Consider the following 18,269-nt stretch of genomic DNA (forward strand, 5'->3'; position numbering starts at 1 on the left):
AAGACTTTCATAATAGAAACTATGCTGCAGAGCTACTGTCAGATTGTACAATTGTCAGAGAGAACATGACCAGACGTGAAAATATAGATTGTAACGACGTGCTTCAAAATCGTTTTAATATGACGCATTCAACCTCTATAAAAGAAGTAAACATAGCAGTGTTTACCGTCAAATAAAACAGTTATTGTAGCGATAACCGTCAAATAAAGCAGGTATAGAAGTGGTAATAGTCAAATAAAACTGGTATTTTAGTGTTGACCAGTAAGTATTGGCAACGATAACAGTCAGAATTTGATGTTTGTAAGTTGGTCATGTGAACTGTAATTTTACTTCTTAAAAGGTTTAAGTTGGATTTTATTGATCGCATCATATCAAATCAAAATCTCCAACACATTGTAATACTAGCTACAGCAAACACTGCGGTTTAGCTGGTGTCATGATCTTTGATATAAATTTAAAATGTCCAACATAGTATATTGTTGTTTTAGCAGGCAGACTCAAATCTATCGGTTTTATTCCCTCATACAAGTGATCCGCATATCTAATTTTAATATTTTGGAATATGTTGCAGCAACCAGTCCTCTTATGGAGAGACAGAGAGCTTACGCTTGGCCAAGTTTGCAGTACCTTGATGATGTAGATCGAGGTGGCGTTGCTGATCAAGCGGGAATGAAAAAAGGAGACTTTGTGCTGGAGGTTTGAATTTTTTTTACGATATTGACGTACAACATAACAACTGCTCAAATGTTCTGTTTCTTGTTGTATATTGTTTTAATTCACTTTTAATTTTCTAGAAACGTGGCATGAACGTTAATGGCTGCCTGTTCGGACTGAATATCTAATTTTCCTTACTTCCCTTTTAAATTAAAAGCTGGAATGTAATTTATATAATAATGAATATCGAAATTGTTGTACGAATTATTCGATTTTCATAAGTTATCTAATTCATATGAAGTTAGGTACACTAAATTTTTAGAGCTTTTAAGAACAAAGCAGACCCATAGGAAGTGGTCAGGCCACTCATGCCATGGCCTGATTACTGTTTGTGGCACGTATAGCAACAACTTATGTATTAAAACTTGCTTCTTTCAATTCAATACATTAAGTTGGGTGTAGACAGTATTCATTGTTAATATTGCTCGAGATTCAATCTGTAGAATTAAACTTCAAAAACATCTTTTAAAGGCATGCCCCCAGGCCAACCCCTATGAATGGCAATGTGGAAATTGCCTGACCACTGAAACATAGGACAATATAAATGATTAGGAACAATAAGAATTTGATTTTGATTGAGATCTAAGTACAAAGAGCGGTACTGTCGTTGATCTCCTTGAAGGACAGCTGTCATGAGCTTTACAGAACAATTCTAGCGCCATCACATCTAAACTGAATACCTGATGAGGTTTCTCTACTGTGAGCTTGGCGATCTATTAAAAAATAAATATAATTTTGAACATATTTATGATACGTGTTTCGAAATGATATGCCTCATTCGAGTTAGTGCAGAATAGCGTTATATATCAAGGAATATAAAAATAAGAGAGATTTATGTGAATAACAAAAAACAAAACAAATGAAAACAAGGTAACTTCATATTTCGCACATATATTAAATTTACAGAACGTTCACTTCATCATTACATAATCATGCTTTCCGAGAATTTATCGAGATAACTTGAAGTTAAGAATAATTTTATATTGAATGATAATTAACTGTAGCTCACAAAATGTCTGCGATGAAACAGTTTTGCGAACAATTTGATGGAAAGAGGTGTTAGAATGATGGTATCTCTTTTCGTGAGCCAATATTCGTAAATATAAAGATAAACGTTTGAAATCAACTCACATATAATTCCATACGTAAGCTTAAATTGAATAGAAATCATAATCAGCTTTAAAATTTTGAAAGCTTTCATTCGTTTGTTTCTTAGTGCAAGGCTACATAGTGGTTGTCTGCACTAAGACTGAAATAGATAAGGTATGGCGACACTTAGCGTTATAAGTCCTCAAGGTCACCACTAACTCGTCACGATTCTTTAAAAGTTGAAAATCGACACAGATTAATCTTAAAGTTAAGTAGACAGTCCACACTCTTTAGTAAAATACAGCACGTAAAAATAGCACTTCACAAACTACAATCCCATCTGATAAGAAAAGGTGGTTAGGGCGCTTGAATCAAAATTTGAGAGTCGCGGGATCGAATCTCTGTCACACCAAATATGCTCGCTCTTTCATTCATGAGTAAGTCACAATCTCACTATCCGTTTATAAAACAGTAGCCCAACAGTCGGAAGTGGGTGGTTATGACCAATTGCCTTCCTTTTAGTCTTACACTGCAAGATTAGGGATGGCTAGCGCAAATATCTCTCGTGTATCTCTGGGCGAAATTAGAAACAAACAAACAAACAAAGAAAATATAAGAAAAGTGGCATTTGTTATTGGAAAAAAGTTCAAATGTAGAAAACTCTGTTTAATGTTTCTTAAACTGCTTCGTCGATTCGTTCGAGTAAGCGAAAGTATTACAAACTTTACGAAAAGTTAAGCTTAGTGACTTCCTTCCATGTTATTCGTCAAGTGCATAAGTAATTAAGAAGAATTTAAGTGCAGAATAATGTTCATTTGAGCAAGACATCTATTGGTTCAAAACAGCTGAATACAGAGGCTGTTATTCCAGTTTCACCAATCATAAATCTATGTGATTTATTAAACAATGCTTAGTAAAATCCAAAACCATTTGTGTTTGGTAGATTGAAAACACCAGTGTTTCACTTGGCTTTAAATTCAGATAAAAAGTGTCATTTATCTACTATTAAATTTTTCTGGAACATAAATCCCTTATGAAATTCAACCATTTGGTAACTTTGATACAGTTCAAAAAGAGTGTGTGTTTGTGTGTTTTCTTATAGCAAAGTCACCTCAGCAGATACCTCAAGGTGGCTTTGCTATAAGGAAACACACACACACACACACAGCTCAAAACCATTCTGCTGGTATTACCTGTTCATTTAAATGAAAAGTAAGTAACAGCAGAAAAAAAATGTCATGTATAAATAAAATATCGAAAGATAAAGTTATAAAAGTAACCTGGAAATAGTTTTTTTTAATTAATATAAAATTAGTTTAGACGGAATATTCAATTTATCTGACCAAAAATATTAATCAGAAATACATCATCGAGATATTTTGAAAAGTGTGACCCATTTATTTTATTTGGGAGAACAGTTTAAACTCCTTGAGGTTTAATGCTATAATGTGAAACGTCAAAATCTGCCGTAGTAATGAAAACCATTGAGCTAAATAAATTAAACGCCATTTTAGTTGTTGTAGGTACCTCTTAACTGTGTGAATGGTTCACCCATGAGCTAATAAAATCAGAACCAAAGTGAATGAGTATTATCAATTATACAACAAGTTAAAGAGCAAAGATGTTTATTAGTTATTAATATTTTATTTCAGCTGTAGTGTGATAAATACATTTATTTTCTGTTTTATTCATACTTGTGGTAGTTTGACGTATAATTAAGTCATAATAAATAATTTTGCAATTCTATTTAGTACTTTTTATCTTTTTTTTTTAAACTGGGTGAATGAGCTGTCGTGAAACTTATGGGATGAATGATATTGAAAAAGGTTGAGAAGCATTGGTCTAGACGAACTGACGAGTTCGATTATTGAAACACCTGAAGCGGTAACTTGTGATAAACAATAAATAATTCTAAACAGATATTATTACACATCTTAGGGTTCAAATCATAATGGTCTAAGTAAGCTAAATGTAAACAGAAATCGTTTTAAATTACAACCTTCATCACCTATATCATTATACTTAAAGTTAAAACGTTTCAATCCAGAACAAAAGGTTACACTTACTGATGTGACTTGTGAAATGCTCAATTTTTATGAAAAAATGAATAAACAAAGTTTTTCATTTACAGAAAATATTTAATTTTTCAAATTTAAGAACTTTTTTTCAGATTGCAACATAATCGTATTTGTTGAAAACAGTACCCTTTCAAAACTGATTCTTTGTAAAACAGTTATTAACTAAACAAAAACCAATAACGATATTTTGCATCTGAAAAAAAATGACTACAAAGCAAAGAATATAAAATTCCTTGAAGAAACAGTGATATCAATTCTTATTTGTAATTTTTATTGTTTGTGCAACGATCTGATCTACTCTGTAATCTAAATGTTAAAGTTACAAATTCTTAATCACCCAAGTAGGTTAACGGGCATAATATCACTCAAGCTACACATGACCAAGTTGTGTCCATCATCCGACAGTCGGGAGACGTCGTTACCATGACAGTGGTAACAGTCAATAACCCTCCGGAGACAAAAAGACCCCTCAATCAGAGACAATGCTCTACAGTGCCAAGAAGAATGTCATTAAAGAAAGGTAAGATAACATATGTTTTGCTGAATGCGTTACACGATATATATATATACATATATTTATATATAGGGCCATTATATTACTTCTTACTATTTAAAATGAAAATTAAATTCGAATGTCAGTAACCGTCATTACGTCGTATCAATCTAAATAGCATCTCACTGGAGTTTTTGCTTACACCGTGAGTACTGCCCTATTCCATTCTTCTTTGTAATTAATTTTATTACTTGTTGTCTGTGATGTAATGTTTTGAACTGTGATTACTTTATGAAGTTATTTTACATTAAGAATAAATTCAAAGGCCAATATATCACTAAGTTTATTACTTGACAGTGAGTTATACAGGTTTGGAAGAATTTCACCCCTGATCAGTAATCTTAGACAAGGGCAAAGTTCTGGTGCTTTAATCCTCAAGAACAAGTTTATAGCATATATACTACGTGGTTTTTAAATCATATATAAACATAATATTAAAGTGGTAGAGAAAAGATATTAAAACATTCATGTGTTATTTTTGGCTTAGTTTATGAACTTTGAAATATCTAAAATTAGCAAGCCCGTACCTTGCAAAATATTGTTGGGATTATTTAGATTAATGAATAGTGGGATTGACCGTACACTATAACGCTCCAATGGCTAAAAGGACAAGCATGTTCGGTGACAGGGATTCGAACATGCGACAATCAGATTGCGAGTCGATTGTCCTAACTAACTAATATATAACTCATATATTTAGCTACCAACATTAGCTCTTCAGAACTATTCAAGCATCGCAGAAATGTAAACACCATTTAACCATCATTATACAAGTCCGAAACGCTTCGTTTCATTACAGTAAATAATATTTATATTTATAACAGTTTCCAGCCTTATTATTATTGATGATAGTTTTACAAGCGCCCCCCCCCAGTGGCTCAGCGGTGTGTCTGCGGACTTACAACGCTAAAAACCGGGTTTCGATACCCGTGGTGGGCAGAGCACAGATAGCCCATTGTGTAGCTTTGTGCTTAATTCAAAAAACAACAAACAAACAACAAGTTTTACAAGTCGCTGAAGAAAACCAGCTGCGAATGTTTTACTAAATTCTGAACAATAGTAATTAATACAGTGTTAAGTATGTTACAGGGTAATTATAAAATTAATTCAATCGGCTTCGTTTTTTCGCCCTGAAGAATTTCACTAAGCCCTTCATCTTTGTCCCTCGCTGCTACAGCGGTAAGTCTACTGATTTACAACGCTAAAATCAAGCGTTCGATTTCTCTCGATGGACTCAACAGATAGCCCGATGTGGCTTTCCTATAAGAAAGCATACAACACTTTTACCTTCCGCCATTGAAAAAATTTTGTATTTTACTAACGTTTATTAATTGTAAATTGCCACGTCGAAAATTCATCACTTCTTAAGTTCACTTTTATGCTTTGTTTCTCAACTATTTCAGTGAGTTTTGTAACAGTAGGTAATTACCATGATAGGTTTCTCTACTCTTGTGAGTAGTACTTTATTCTACTAGTTCTCGTATTCGCTAAAATTGTGAGCGCATATTTTAGTAGTATTGTTATTATTATCCATATCGGTTGGGTATTGTACACCAGAACCTAAACAAACGTACTATACGAAACGCTGCGAATGTCTATGACTTATTCAAAAAGTTGATTATTTGTCATTGAAAGTTAATTTACAATGCTATAGATAAATAACATATGTGATGTTTTGTGAGCGACCTCCTGTGCACTCGACGCTTCTTAAACGTGTGTTTTTACGAAACTTCAGGCACAAAGCCACCTGGCTCAGTAGTTAACGGTTGAGAGGGATAAAAACAATGCAGCAGTGAACTGTTGAAAAATACGTAACATTCATTAAGTTGAATGTTACATGTTTTTCAACAGTTCACTGCTGCAATGTGTAACTTAAAATTTATTCTCTATAAATGGACATAAAACTTATGAAACAAGATAATTAAAAATTGTTAATTGAAAAAGGGAAATGGAGACCGTCTAAAATTACGAAAGCAAGTTGAATCAAATTCCATTGATTATATTTTCAGGCCTACAAATACGGACTATAAAAACTAAACAAACTAGGCTGGAAATAGTGTGTACATTATCTACTTTTACTACAAATTTATTTTGGCGATATAATTAAAGAGCAAACATGCCGTAGTGACGCAAAAAGCTCGTGACTCAAATAGCTATATTTATCATCTAACACAATGCGTAACTGATCACTGAATACTATAATTTAGTATCCATTTCAACCATCGGTGTATTAGCGGCAAGAATGAGAGGTTATAATATTAAAAAATCTGGTTTTTGACTTCTATGTGAGAAGAGCGTACATAACTCATTGTGTAGCTTTGTGCATACGGAGCACCACTTTCTTTTACCCTAGTTTTATATTTATATTTTGAATGGAACTTGCTTTCTAAAATGTGTAATTAAAGCTTACATTTTCAAGTGAATTTGGCAAATGTAATATATTCAAGAAAAGTATATGACGTAATATATAAAATTACGCAATATAAACTTCTTTTAAAGGTACCAAGTCTTATGAACATGGTTTTATATGTTTTGATGAATCCAAAAAGTTGTTTTATTCCTCAGTTAAATTATTGTGACATCTAGTTTTCGTCAATATTTCACTCAGGCCGTTTCCATCTTTATTCGTCCTAACAGTGGGTTAGCGATAAATATACAAACATAGTGTTAACATCTGGACAACTTACTGTGTGGTTTTGCATTAAAACAAACTAATCCTGAATTAGTGTAATATGTTTTTAAAGGTTGAATTTATCACCTTTGATGTGTATACTTTAATAATGACGGATAAGTATATACTTGTTTACATAACATGTTTTATTTTAGCATTTTAATGGAAAATATTTATGCAAGCTAAATGTGAAACTAACTTCTTCACCCGAAGTTAAAATGTTTGATTGTGAAGATCCATAAAACTATCTTGTTTTATATTTACATTTCGTTTACATAAAGAATATTTGATTTATGAATTCGGAAATTAAAATCTTATTACCATGACAGCACCAACGCCACCTAAGCGTGATCCAGGAACCACACTATCTTTTGGAAGAGCGAGAGCGAGGTCTATGGTAACAGGCCTAGCAGATATTGGTAAGTAATAAAATAATAAATTTATTCTTGTAGTTTTGTAATGTTTCAAATTAATTGTTGTTAAAATCTTCGCTAATTGAAAATGCTAGCGTAACGCCTAGTAGACATTTTGAAAATTGTTTTATTATTAATTTTAATGAAAGAAAAATTACGCTTTTTCCTGATGGGTGAGTTTTTGAAAATATACTTCTTGTTTTATTGCATATATTTTTTACTCTCCATAAAGAATGACTAAACCAAAATAGGAGAAAGAACTTGTTTGTTTTGAATTTTGCGTAAAGCTACACAAGGACTATCTGCGCTAGCCGTCCATAATTTAGCAGTGTAAGACTAGAGGGAAGGCAGCTAGTCATTACCGCCAACTCTTGGGCAACTCTTTTACTAACGAATAGTGGGATTGACCGTCACGTTATAATGCACCCACAGTTGAAAGGGAGAGCATGCTATTATATTTAAATAATTAAATTGAACATTGTGAGTGACTGTTGTTTTAAGGTAGCATGGCAGAAAGATTTACAAATTGAGAGTAGCGAGAAGGGCATTCATAACATAGATTTTTTTTTGAATCTCGCACAAAGCTACTCGAGGGCTATCTGTGCTAGCCGCCCCTAATTTAGCAGTGTAAGACAAGAGGGAAGGCAGCTAGTCTAGTCATCACCACCCACCGCCAACTCTTGGGCTACTCTTTTACCAACGAATAGTGGGATTGACCGTTACTTTATAACGCCCCCATGGCTGAAAGGGCGAGCATGTTTGGCGCAACGGGGATGCGAACCCGCGACCCTCGGATTACGAGTTGCACGCCTTAACGCGCTTGGCCATGCCGGGCCCATAACATAGAAAGACAGATTGCAGGATTTAAAAACATTAAAATTTTGGAAGTATTTTATATTCTCAACAACATGTACGATTTTACTCGAAAGAGTAAAAACCAACAGATTAGTAACTACTGAAATGAAAATAACAAGTGAAATGACTAAAATAATAAAAACTATTTTCCTCTAGCAATTAGATTTAATAAGGAATTAAAAATATTATTAAACCTAAAATAATTTCTGTTATGAAGAAAAATTATTTACGTCTAACATAGAAAGTTTCAGAGATAAATATTAGTGGGAAATTCACCGTATAAGACACACATGAAAGGTTAGTTTATAAATTACTTAGTATTGTCGATTATAATAAGGTCTTGAGTTTTGGTAGGTGTGAAGTGTGTGGGTGTTTCCTATAGCAAAGCCACGCTAGCTATCTGCTGAGTCCACCGAGGGGAATCGAACCCCTGATTTTATCATTTTAACTCCATAGACTTACCGCTGTACCAGCGGGTGAGTATGAAGAGAATGGTGTTGATTTACAAAAGGATTTGGATCATTTAGTGAATTGGGCAAATAAATGGTGGAAGGGTTTTAATTATAATAAATGAAATATAATGCATGTGTGCTATAATAATTTCAATGATAATATAATCTGGATGAGAATAACCTTAATAGACTTATGAAAAAAGGTAGCTTAGTGTAATACTTGATAAATCTCTTAAGCCATCCAGACAGTATGCTATTGATAGTTGTATGGCAAATAGGATTTTAGGTTGTATCTGCAGAAATCCTGAATACAAGTCTAAAGAAGTTACAATTTCGTAATGACGAGAAACCCACTTGAAGTAAAAGTGTCTTTCAAGACGGCTGGTATTGTTATTAAAAATTTATTAAAATAAAGTAGAGAGCAATGTTTCGATCTTCCCAGGCCATCTTCAGGTGAACAAAAAGAGTTTGCAACTGACCGCTTACGGGCGCATGTGTTAGGGACGAGAGTGTAAACGGGTAATGGATTTTAGGGGTCGTTGCAGTATGTGTTAGGTTATTAATCAATAAAGGTATAAAGATGTTCCTTTATATTGGTTTAATATTGGTTTGATTTGTTGTACAAATAGAGTTTCTTTGATTCTACGTTTGTGTATGCTTGTTTCCCTACTTAGTATCTAGGTGTTTTCTATGGTTATGTTGTGTTTATTTGATAACTGTTATTGTTAACCGTACATGCTCGTGTGATCCTAAACTAAGAAACTAAAACCAAAAAATTATCAATAGAAGAAATGACATTTATTTCATCCAACAGTTCCGAAAGGAAGAAAACGAATCCTTAATTTTGTGAAGATAAAACTATCCAAGAATTTTACCAAGTATACAAACATTATCCATAATTTACAGAAAAAAACCTACTCAAAGCTATTTTAAACTCGAAATATAAATAATCAAATGACTGACAGAAACAAAAAATGAATCTAAGCCATCGAGTGGGCTGCTGCATTCAACCAGACATTTATGGACTCATGCAACGCAACATCAATCAACTCAGTAGTGCGAATGACAAGGAAAAGAAGGTCCACCACAACAAGAAACTAGATAAATTAAGGTATCAACAACAAAAAAGACGTCAACACGACGAACCACCAACAAACCTCGTAATTAACAGATCCGACCGAAAATTAAGCAATGAAAAATACATCTACTCAACAAAGGACTCAATTTCGCAGTAAAATCTAGAAATATTCCATCCATCAAAATGAAAGCCTGCCTTGAAGACCTAGTTAGAAGACTGGTATCCACTCTACACAAACTGAAAACACCAACAAAACAATGGAAAACAACTACAGAAAGAAGAAAACTTCGACAACAGTTCGAACAACCTATCTTTCCAGATAGAACTGAAAACATCTATTTCCCCAAAACACCTCAACACAGTATCTTAAACAGCTTTTTCAAAAAATGTTCACGTAAAACCATCAATATAATTTCACAGAAAATAAAAATCAACCTCTCATGGATATATATTAATTCTATAAACAACATGAAACAAGACAATAACATCAAAATTCTACAAGCAAATAAAGGCAATACTATAGGTATGATGTACTCATTTGTGTGTATTAGTTTAAATTTTTCTGTATCTGATAAGATGTTATTCAGATACAGACAACTTTAAACTAATACACACAAATCCATCAAAAACACATGAAATCCAATGAAACAAAATTCTACTACAAATGAAAAACTAACATGATCTCGGAAAACCTTTATTCTTACTTACGCAAGACCGATTCGCGCACACCACAACTATACGGCACCCCCAAACCTCACAAACTCGATTATCCACTACGACCCATAATGTTGACCTAAGAATCATTCAACTACATCCTTGGTAAATATATAGTGTGGGAATTTTCTAAATATGTAACATCAACTGGCTCCTTTTTCAAAGACTCTTTTAACTTCAAATCTATTCTTGACCAACTAAACCATAAAACCTTAATGGCTAGTTTTGATGTAATCTCCCTCTTCACAAAAGTTGCAACAACCGAAGCCTGCAAGATAGCTTTAGAACTTTATATCCAAGACCCAAACCCATTGATACACATCCCCAGCAACAAGTTAGCAACCCTGTAGAACTCACTATCACCAAAACAAACTTTATGTTCAATAACCAAAACTACCTACAAATAAATGGCCTAAGTATGGGTAATCTCGTGCTACCAGTTCTAGCCAACATTTTCATGACACAAATTGAATCTCAAGCAATCAATTCAGCCTTACACCTCCCACTATACTAGTATCGGTATGTTGATGATACATTTGCTGAATTCACATCTACAGAACACACATTTAGTTTTTTTCAATCACGTTAACTCGATACACCCTAACATTAAGTTCACCTGTGAACAGGAAAAAACTACCAAATAGTATTTATTAACCTCAAAATCACTAGAACTGATACACAATTCAAAACAGAAATCTACTGAAAAGTCATCCATACTCAGCACATGAAACAAAACAAAAACTCAGCATATTAAAAAACCAAATAAACACAACCACAAAACTATGTTTATCCGATAAAATTAACGATGAAATCAACAAAATAAAACAACACTTCATCAAAATCAACAAATTTCCTCAAAAAACCGTGGAAAACATTATACACACACACACACATACACATCTAGATCAACAACAAACAAACAATAATAAATCCCAGGAAACAACAAGATACAAAACTTTACACTGCTGCATACAATATATTCCTTATATCAGCGAAAAAATAACAAATATTGGACAAATTTATAACAAAACACAACATTCCAGTAAACACCAAATTTATTCAAAAATCAAGTAGAAAACTGATGTCTACACTATGTAAAAACTACACTGACAAACACAACACCAACATTATTTATAAAATATAATGCAACAACTGCCACGACTTATATATTAGAGAAACAAGGAGAAAAATGGAAACTAGATCTAAATAACTAAAAAATCTTCACACGTTTTTTAACACTGCAAATCAAATAAACACAACATAACCGTGGAAAACATTCAGATACCAAGTAGGGAAACAAACATACACAAACGCAGAATCAAAGAAACTCTATTTATACAACAACTCAAACCAATCTAAATGAACAACTTTCTATCTTTACTAATTAATACCTTAACATATATTACAATGCCCCCTACAACCCGATACCCGTTTACACTCTCGTCCCTAAAACATGTGCCCGGCAACTGTCAATTGCAAACTCTCTGAAGATGACCTAAGAAGGTCGAAGCGTTGTTTTCTGCTTTATTTTAATAAAATTTTTAATACGTATAACAGCCGTCTTGAGATACATGTTATAATTTCATTTTATATATCATTAGTTAGGCCACAGTTGGAATGTTGTGCTCAGTCTTGTCTCCTTACCTTAGAAAAATCGTTAAATTATTAGAAAGGATTGAGATAAAAGTTACCAGAAAGGTGCCTCGAATGTAGCGGTTGAAATGTTTGAAATTGTTTATTTTTGATAAAAGAGGAGTTTGAGAATCAGATTTAGGTGTTTAAGAATGAATGTAAAGGAATTGATGGTGTTGATGCATTATTTCTTCATATTCAACAAAGAGAACAATAGGACTAGAGGGCAAACGGAAACATTTGTCAGAGAAGAAGTCATCCTCAGCTATGACCGTTTAATTTTTCTAACAGGGTAGTTGGCTTTTAGAATGGGTTGCCTTAGTGTGTTTTGGAGGTAGTAAATTTAAGTGAGTTTAAGAGTAATATTGATAAGCATATGAATGATAAGGGCTGGGTTTAAGATTTTTTGTAATTTTTTTATTAATACCTTTAGTTTAGTTTTGGGGATGTAACAGCTGAGATGGACTAATATGTTCCATGTTGTCCCAAAAGTATTATGTTATATTAAGACAAAGAACGATTCATGGATATTTAAATATTATTAAATATTTAGCTACATATCACAAAGAACCATTCCTAAATACCTAAATAATATTGCAAACTTATAATAATAAGTTTGCAATACGTATTATAAAGGACAATTCATGGATATTTAAACATTAGTAAAGTTATCTACCTATGATAACGAACATTTCTAGATACTTAAATATCCTTTGTAAAATTAGATAGTTTTAATAGAACGATTGTAAAATTTACCATATTCGAACAGAAAACTCTTAAGCACGTAAATATTATTTGAAACTCGACTCTTTCCTCAGGAGAATAATTCCTGAATAATCATGTTGTGGTTATAAAGTGAATTAATATTAACTGAAAGACATTTGAATGTCATTACAAAAATAACTATTAATGATGGAGAATATTTTATCTCAGAGAAAAGATGCTCTGATGTAAATCTGTATTAGAAACTGATAAAGTTCAATAATGTGTTTAACTTTTTCTTTTTTTATATAAAATTGAATGTTAATATTAAGTGGTATTCTGCAATTCAAATTTAATTAATGTTTCTTATCGTTTCTAAGCGACAGTTGTAAATCTTAAATAAGAAAACAGGTGCGTAATACGTTCTAAAAATACAAAAATGCTAGTAAACAAGATTTGTTTTTTATATTTAATGTGGTTTTGTGGCATAATTAAAAACTGAATAATTGTTTAGTAAATTTTGAAATATGAAATGAAATTAATAGGAATAACCTATCGATATCTAGTTTGTTTGTTTTTAGAGAATGGCTTCACTGAGCTCTTTTTAGCTGTGTCCACCATGGGAAATCAATTTCAGGATTTTAACATTATAAGTCCGTAAACTATTTGGCTGTCCCACCGAAGGATATATTGAGTTTGATAAGATAACACGGGACAAACAATATTATTTTATCTTCGTGAAATAAAATGTATGTAGTTGGAGATAATAAGATTCTTAATGTATTACACGTTTTCTGATTGTACAACATTTGCAGTGTTTATAATGTGGTAAAAGTTGTATAAGAATGCAAATAGAAAGTTTTACTGAGAATTTCGCTAACGACTAGTACATATTTAGCTGGAAAGGAAGTTAAGATATGTCGAATAGCTTGTAAGTAGTTAATATTAACTTCTGATAAGAACTAAAAATAAACCTGCAAGTCGGTATAATTAGATTATTATATATGCCTTTCTTAAATTCTTCCTTATAAAGATTATATGCTTTGTTTCATTAGTTGAGTTACTTTCTGTTAACGATATTATCAGCCGTAAACCTAACAATATTTCACTTACTTCGGTCAGCTGAGAAGACAGAAATTAATTCTAAATCTACATATTAAGCTAAGAATCATAACAATATCTATAACAAAAGACAAACTTTTAAGTAATAGAATTAGATTTTTTAAAATATTCTAATTACTGTTTTTAATGAAATGGGGACTAAAGGAGGAATAGAGCACATCTTAGTTACGTAACACATAAACACTAATGTTAAGCTTCAAGTATCGTCGTAAACTTAATGTTCTTTGAACAACATGACATCAGGATAACCGTGTATGGCTAAATTTCACACATGTTTTTCAAAAAACGCCTTGTGGCCACTCAAAATCCATTGAATGAACGATTCCGACAGTTTAGCTATAGGAGAACTTACATCTGTGGTAAATTGTTGCAACACTGTTACAAAGTGTAGCAAAACATGACCAATAATACAGCAAAACTAACGACTATATATAGAGATATAATATGATAAATAAATTATATCTATACTTAAATTTACAATAAGCAGCCAGAATATTGAATTAAAATTAAAAATTAAACATGGTAAATGTGATTAAAAAAGAAACGATATGTTAAATATGCCATGATATGTGTCTAACACAACAAAATAACTTTAAATAACGTCTGTCACTTTTTAAAAAACAACATACGGAGTAAGCAAATGAAAGTAATAAATAAACTTAAATCCTCAATAATATAATGTGGAAGTGTAGAAAATGTATATTTATTGCAAGTTTTAGTAGGAAGATGAAGAATATTTACGATATTCATGTGATTACCTCATTAATTAAACACTTTCTTCTGATCGTATTTTGTGCCGTTTAATCCAAATTAAAATCTTAAATATCCTTATTTCAGATTCTCTGGAAGATCGACTTCAAGACTATTATTTTGAATGTAGATCAGCAAGAAGCAGTTTTATTGTGTCAGCTGAAGACGGTACGCACCACTCAAAAACCGAACAACAGAACCTTGAATCCATGCTACAGAGATCCAGATATGTTACGAAATCTTCTAGTGAAGAGCCCTCACGAATGGACAAAGAATTAGAGATCTTGCTAAATAAAAATCATCATTTTCTACTCCAAAAAAAATTTAATAGTTGTCCAGAGTTGGCAAAAACATCTAAATGTGCAGTCAATAATAAAAAGTATATTTGTAAGCGTACTAAAAGTTTCGAAACATTTTTTTCTTTCAGTGATAAAAATCATGTGCATTCCTGGGCATGTCCTCCTCACAATTATAGAAAAAATTACAGAAGATCTGCAGAAATTGGAAAGGTTTCCAGTGGAAACAAATGGTGCTTACAATCTTTGAACATTAATAGTGAAGAGCGAAATCTCGTTGAAAAACATATTGATGAATGTAAGTTTCCACTACAAACTATTAGACTGACAAATAAAGAAATATATTTAGCTGAAGAGCGACACTCGTTACCGTGGGCTGGAGTTAACAATTTACACAGTAAATTTAGAGAACGAAATAATTGGCCACAGTCAACAATATCTAGAATGGAAGAAGCACGCCAGGGAGTCTATGCTGAAACAATGCTATTAACAAAACCTAGAAGGCAGTGTCCACCACCCAGTGGACCTCCTCCACCTCCTCCTCATGGACAAGTCGTTCGCGTAGATATTTCTAGAGTACAAGGTGAATATGCAAACGTAGCTGCTGTGACAAACAGTGACGAAGCAGTGATGTCTAGTTTTCGACCAGGAGATAGCGCTAAGCTTTATGCTTCCCCTGAATCACTGATCACTGTTGGATATAAACCCCTTCAAAAAAGTAGAATAGCACAACACACGCTCTCCAGGGGTGTCGTACGCCCTCAGTCAGTACAACCTAGAGTCGTGAGTCACCAGACGTCGTCAGAGTCGGAAAGCAGCGGTGATGCTAGTGGTTTCTATGGTAAGCAAAGTTCGGCAGAAAGCGGAACAGCTAGATATTTGAGAGTGAGGAGTGTGTTAAACAATCGAAGTACTTTGAGCAGCCCGAACCACTACCCATTACTATCCCCCAAACCTCAAGATCAATTCTCTACCAGTCTGGAAATTGATAGTAGCGAAGAGGAAGATATTTCCTCATTCTTAAATAAAACTGGAAAACTTTCTACTTTTGGGAAAGCCGATGAAAGTACACAGATATATGGTTCCTGTCAAGTTCATCCATCACAAGTCGATTATAACCGATCTATATTTCCTTGCGAAAGGTATTCATTCGACTTTCAAAAATATATGTCAAAAGATGATTATTCCCAGAGTTCAAATAATGAAGCAATGTTATACAACGACAGCATCTTTCACTCGTTTTCTGGGGATTATACCAGTTTGAACCAAAAATATCAGTTAGTTACACCGAAAATGAAAGCTCAGCCAACTTATCAGTCACGTTCATATCCGTACACAGATATCCAAAAGATGATTAATGATAAAAAAGAACATTTTGACAGCAGATCTGGAAAGTCTGCATTTGAACCTGTAAGAGGTAAAAAAACTGGGAAAAGTGTCTATGAACCTGTGTACAGGTCTTCAACTCTTCCCAATCGCAGAAGTGTTGAAACTGATAAGCAGTATATTATTTCTAATATAAAAACGATCAGACCTTCTTACTCCTTTCCAAATAATCTAGCTAAAGAAGATAGGGAGGAACATGAGCTTTCTCTTAATGATCAGTCATACGTTTTGAGTAACAACGATTATATTAACTACATAACCAAACGAGAAGTCCAAATCCCCTCACAGATTGGAGAGCCAATCAGAGAGGCCCAATATAAGGGATTTCTAGAAAGTGTTGGAAGAAAATCCCAACAAAAAAATGTAAGTACAGCTGACATTTCATCTAAACCTCAAATTTTACCCAGAAATACGAACTCTAGTTCTAGCAGTCTCCTACAGTTCTTGCCACCACCATCTGAATTTGTTGTTCTTACACCATCGGAAGATCATCTTTCAACAACTATATCACCACCTCCTGAGTTCAGTGATGGTATGTCAGTATTGAAAGATGAAGGAAAGGAAGAACTTTTATCACAACATGACTGGTCCCCAAGTCACTCTAATTCAACAGTACCTTTCCTAGAACAGCCAGCTTCCAATCACATAGAAATGACAACATATTCATTTCATACTGACGGGCCGTCAGCAGGAAAGTCTGTGCCTTCACATAAACAACATTCACTTCCAACCTCAACTCATGTGGCTCCTGGTAAGATTCTTTCTTCGGTGCTGTCAAGCAGGCAACCAACTTTGACGAAAGGAAAAGACTGTCGACGAAAACCACTTCAGAATTGGTCCATCACTGACGTATCAGACTGGCTGGATAGCCTACGTTTGTCTGAATATAAATCAGCATTCATGGAAGCGGGAATAAATGGCCCAAAATTAGCAAACATGGACAATAACGATCTGGTAGGGTTAGGTGTTAAACTTGTTAGTCACAGAATAAATATTTTAAGGTCCATGAAACGTTATCAAAAAATGGATTAACAAAATATTTGTGAACATCTAAGAAGTCTAGTATGTGATTTCATGGTACTACAAAAATAAATAGCACTGTTTTAATCATAATGATAATTATAAATTATTCATCCAAAACGTTTTAAATGAGTGAGTGAAATATGTATACAAAATTGAGAAGTAGACGAACACAAATGCCGTGGTACTGTGCAGTCAGTGATAACCATCACATCAGTGTCGATATGTGAAAAACTAAACCCTCGATGAACTAACATATGTAATGTCTCCATTTTAGTGATATAGATCAATTTCTAGCCTTGTTGATAATTCATTTTGCTGTAAACGTCTTTTATATATATATCTTTATTATAGATAAAATCTATTCTGAAGGTCCAGTGACATAGTCGCAATAGCTTGTTTATGTGCGATATGGAATTTAATACGGATAATAAAGCGATTGTGTCCAAGAACAGAAGTTAGATTTCTGGTTAAATTGATATTAATTTTGTACTTCTAATATTAACACTGCTTATATGTTCTTCTTTTGATTATCATACAGCTGAATGTCATTATTCAATTTTATAGTATGATCTTAAAGTCCTCTGTCTGTAAAATAACAGTAGATTTACTAAAAGTGTAATTTTTATATAAATTTTCTAACATGAATATTGGTAACTGAATCAAATCAACTGCCAATCTGATATTATTCTTACATCATAAATTTGGAACATACCGGTCAGAGAACTCAGATTTTACCTTTCA

At 33.0% G+C, this 18,269-nt stretch overlaps 1 protein-coding gene across 2 annotated transcripts in view; it reads left to right on the forward strand.

Annotated features, from left to right (window-relative positions):
- Positions 1–17,955, forward strand: part of LOC143238760 (uncharacterized) — a 58,770-nt gene extending 40,815 nt beyond the window's left edge. For both annotated transcript variants that reach the window (XM_076479274.1, XM_076479275.1), the window contains 4 exons: positions 572–696; positions 4,227–4,401; positions 7,435–7,524; positions 14,911–17,955. In XM_076479274.1, the coding sequence (XP_076335389.1) occupies positions 572–696; positions 4,227–4,401; positions 7,435–7,524; positions 14,911–17,537 (3,017 nt within the window). In that variant the 3' untranslated portion in view covers positions 17,538–17,955. The remainder of the gene's footprint in view (positions 1–571; positions 697–4,226; positions 4,402–7,434; positions 7,525–14,910) is intronic.
- The last annotated feature ends 314 nt before the right edge of the window (positions 17,956–18,269 follow it).

This window comes from Tachypleus tridentatus, chromosome 13 (assembly GCF_004210375.1).
Source record: "Tachypleus tridentatus isolate NWPU-2018 chromosome 13, ASM421037v1, whole genome shotgun sequence".
In the NCBI taxonomy this organism is placed as follows: domain Eukaryota; kingdom Metazoa; phylum Arthropoda; class Merostomata; order Xiphosura; family Limulidae; genus Tachypleus; species Tachypleus tridentatus.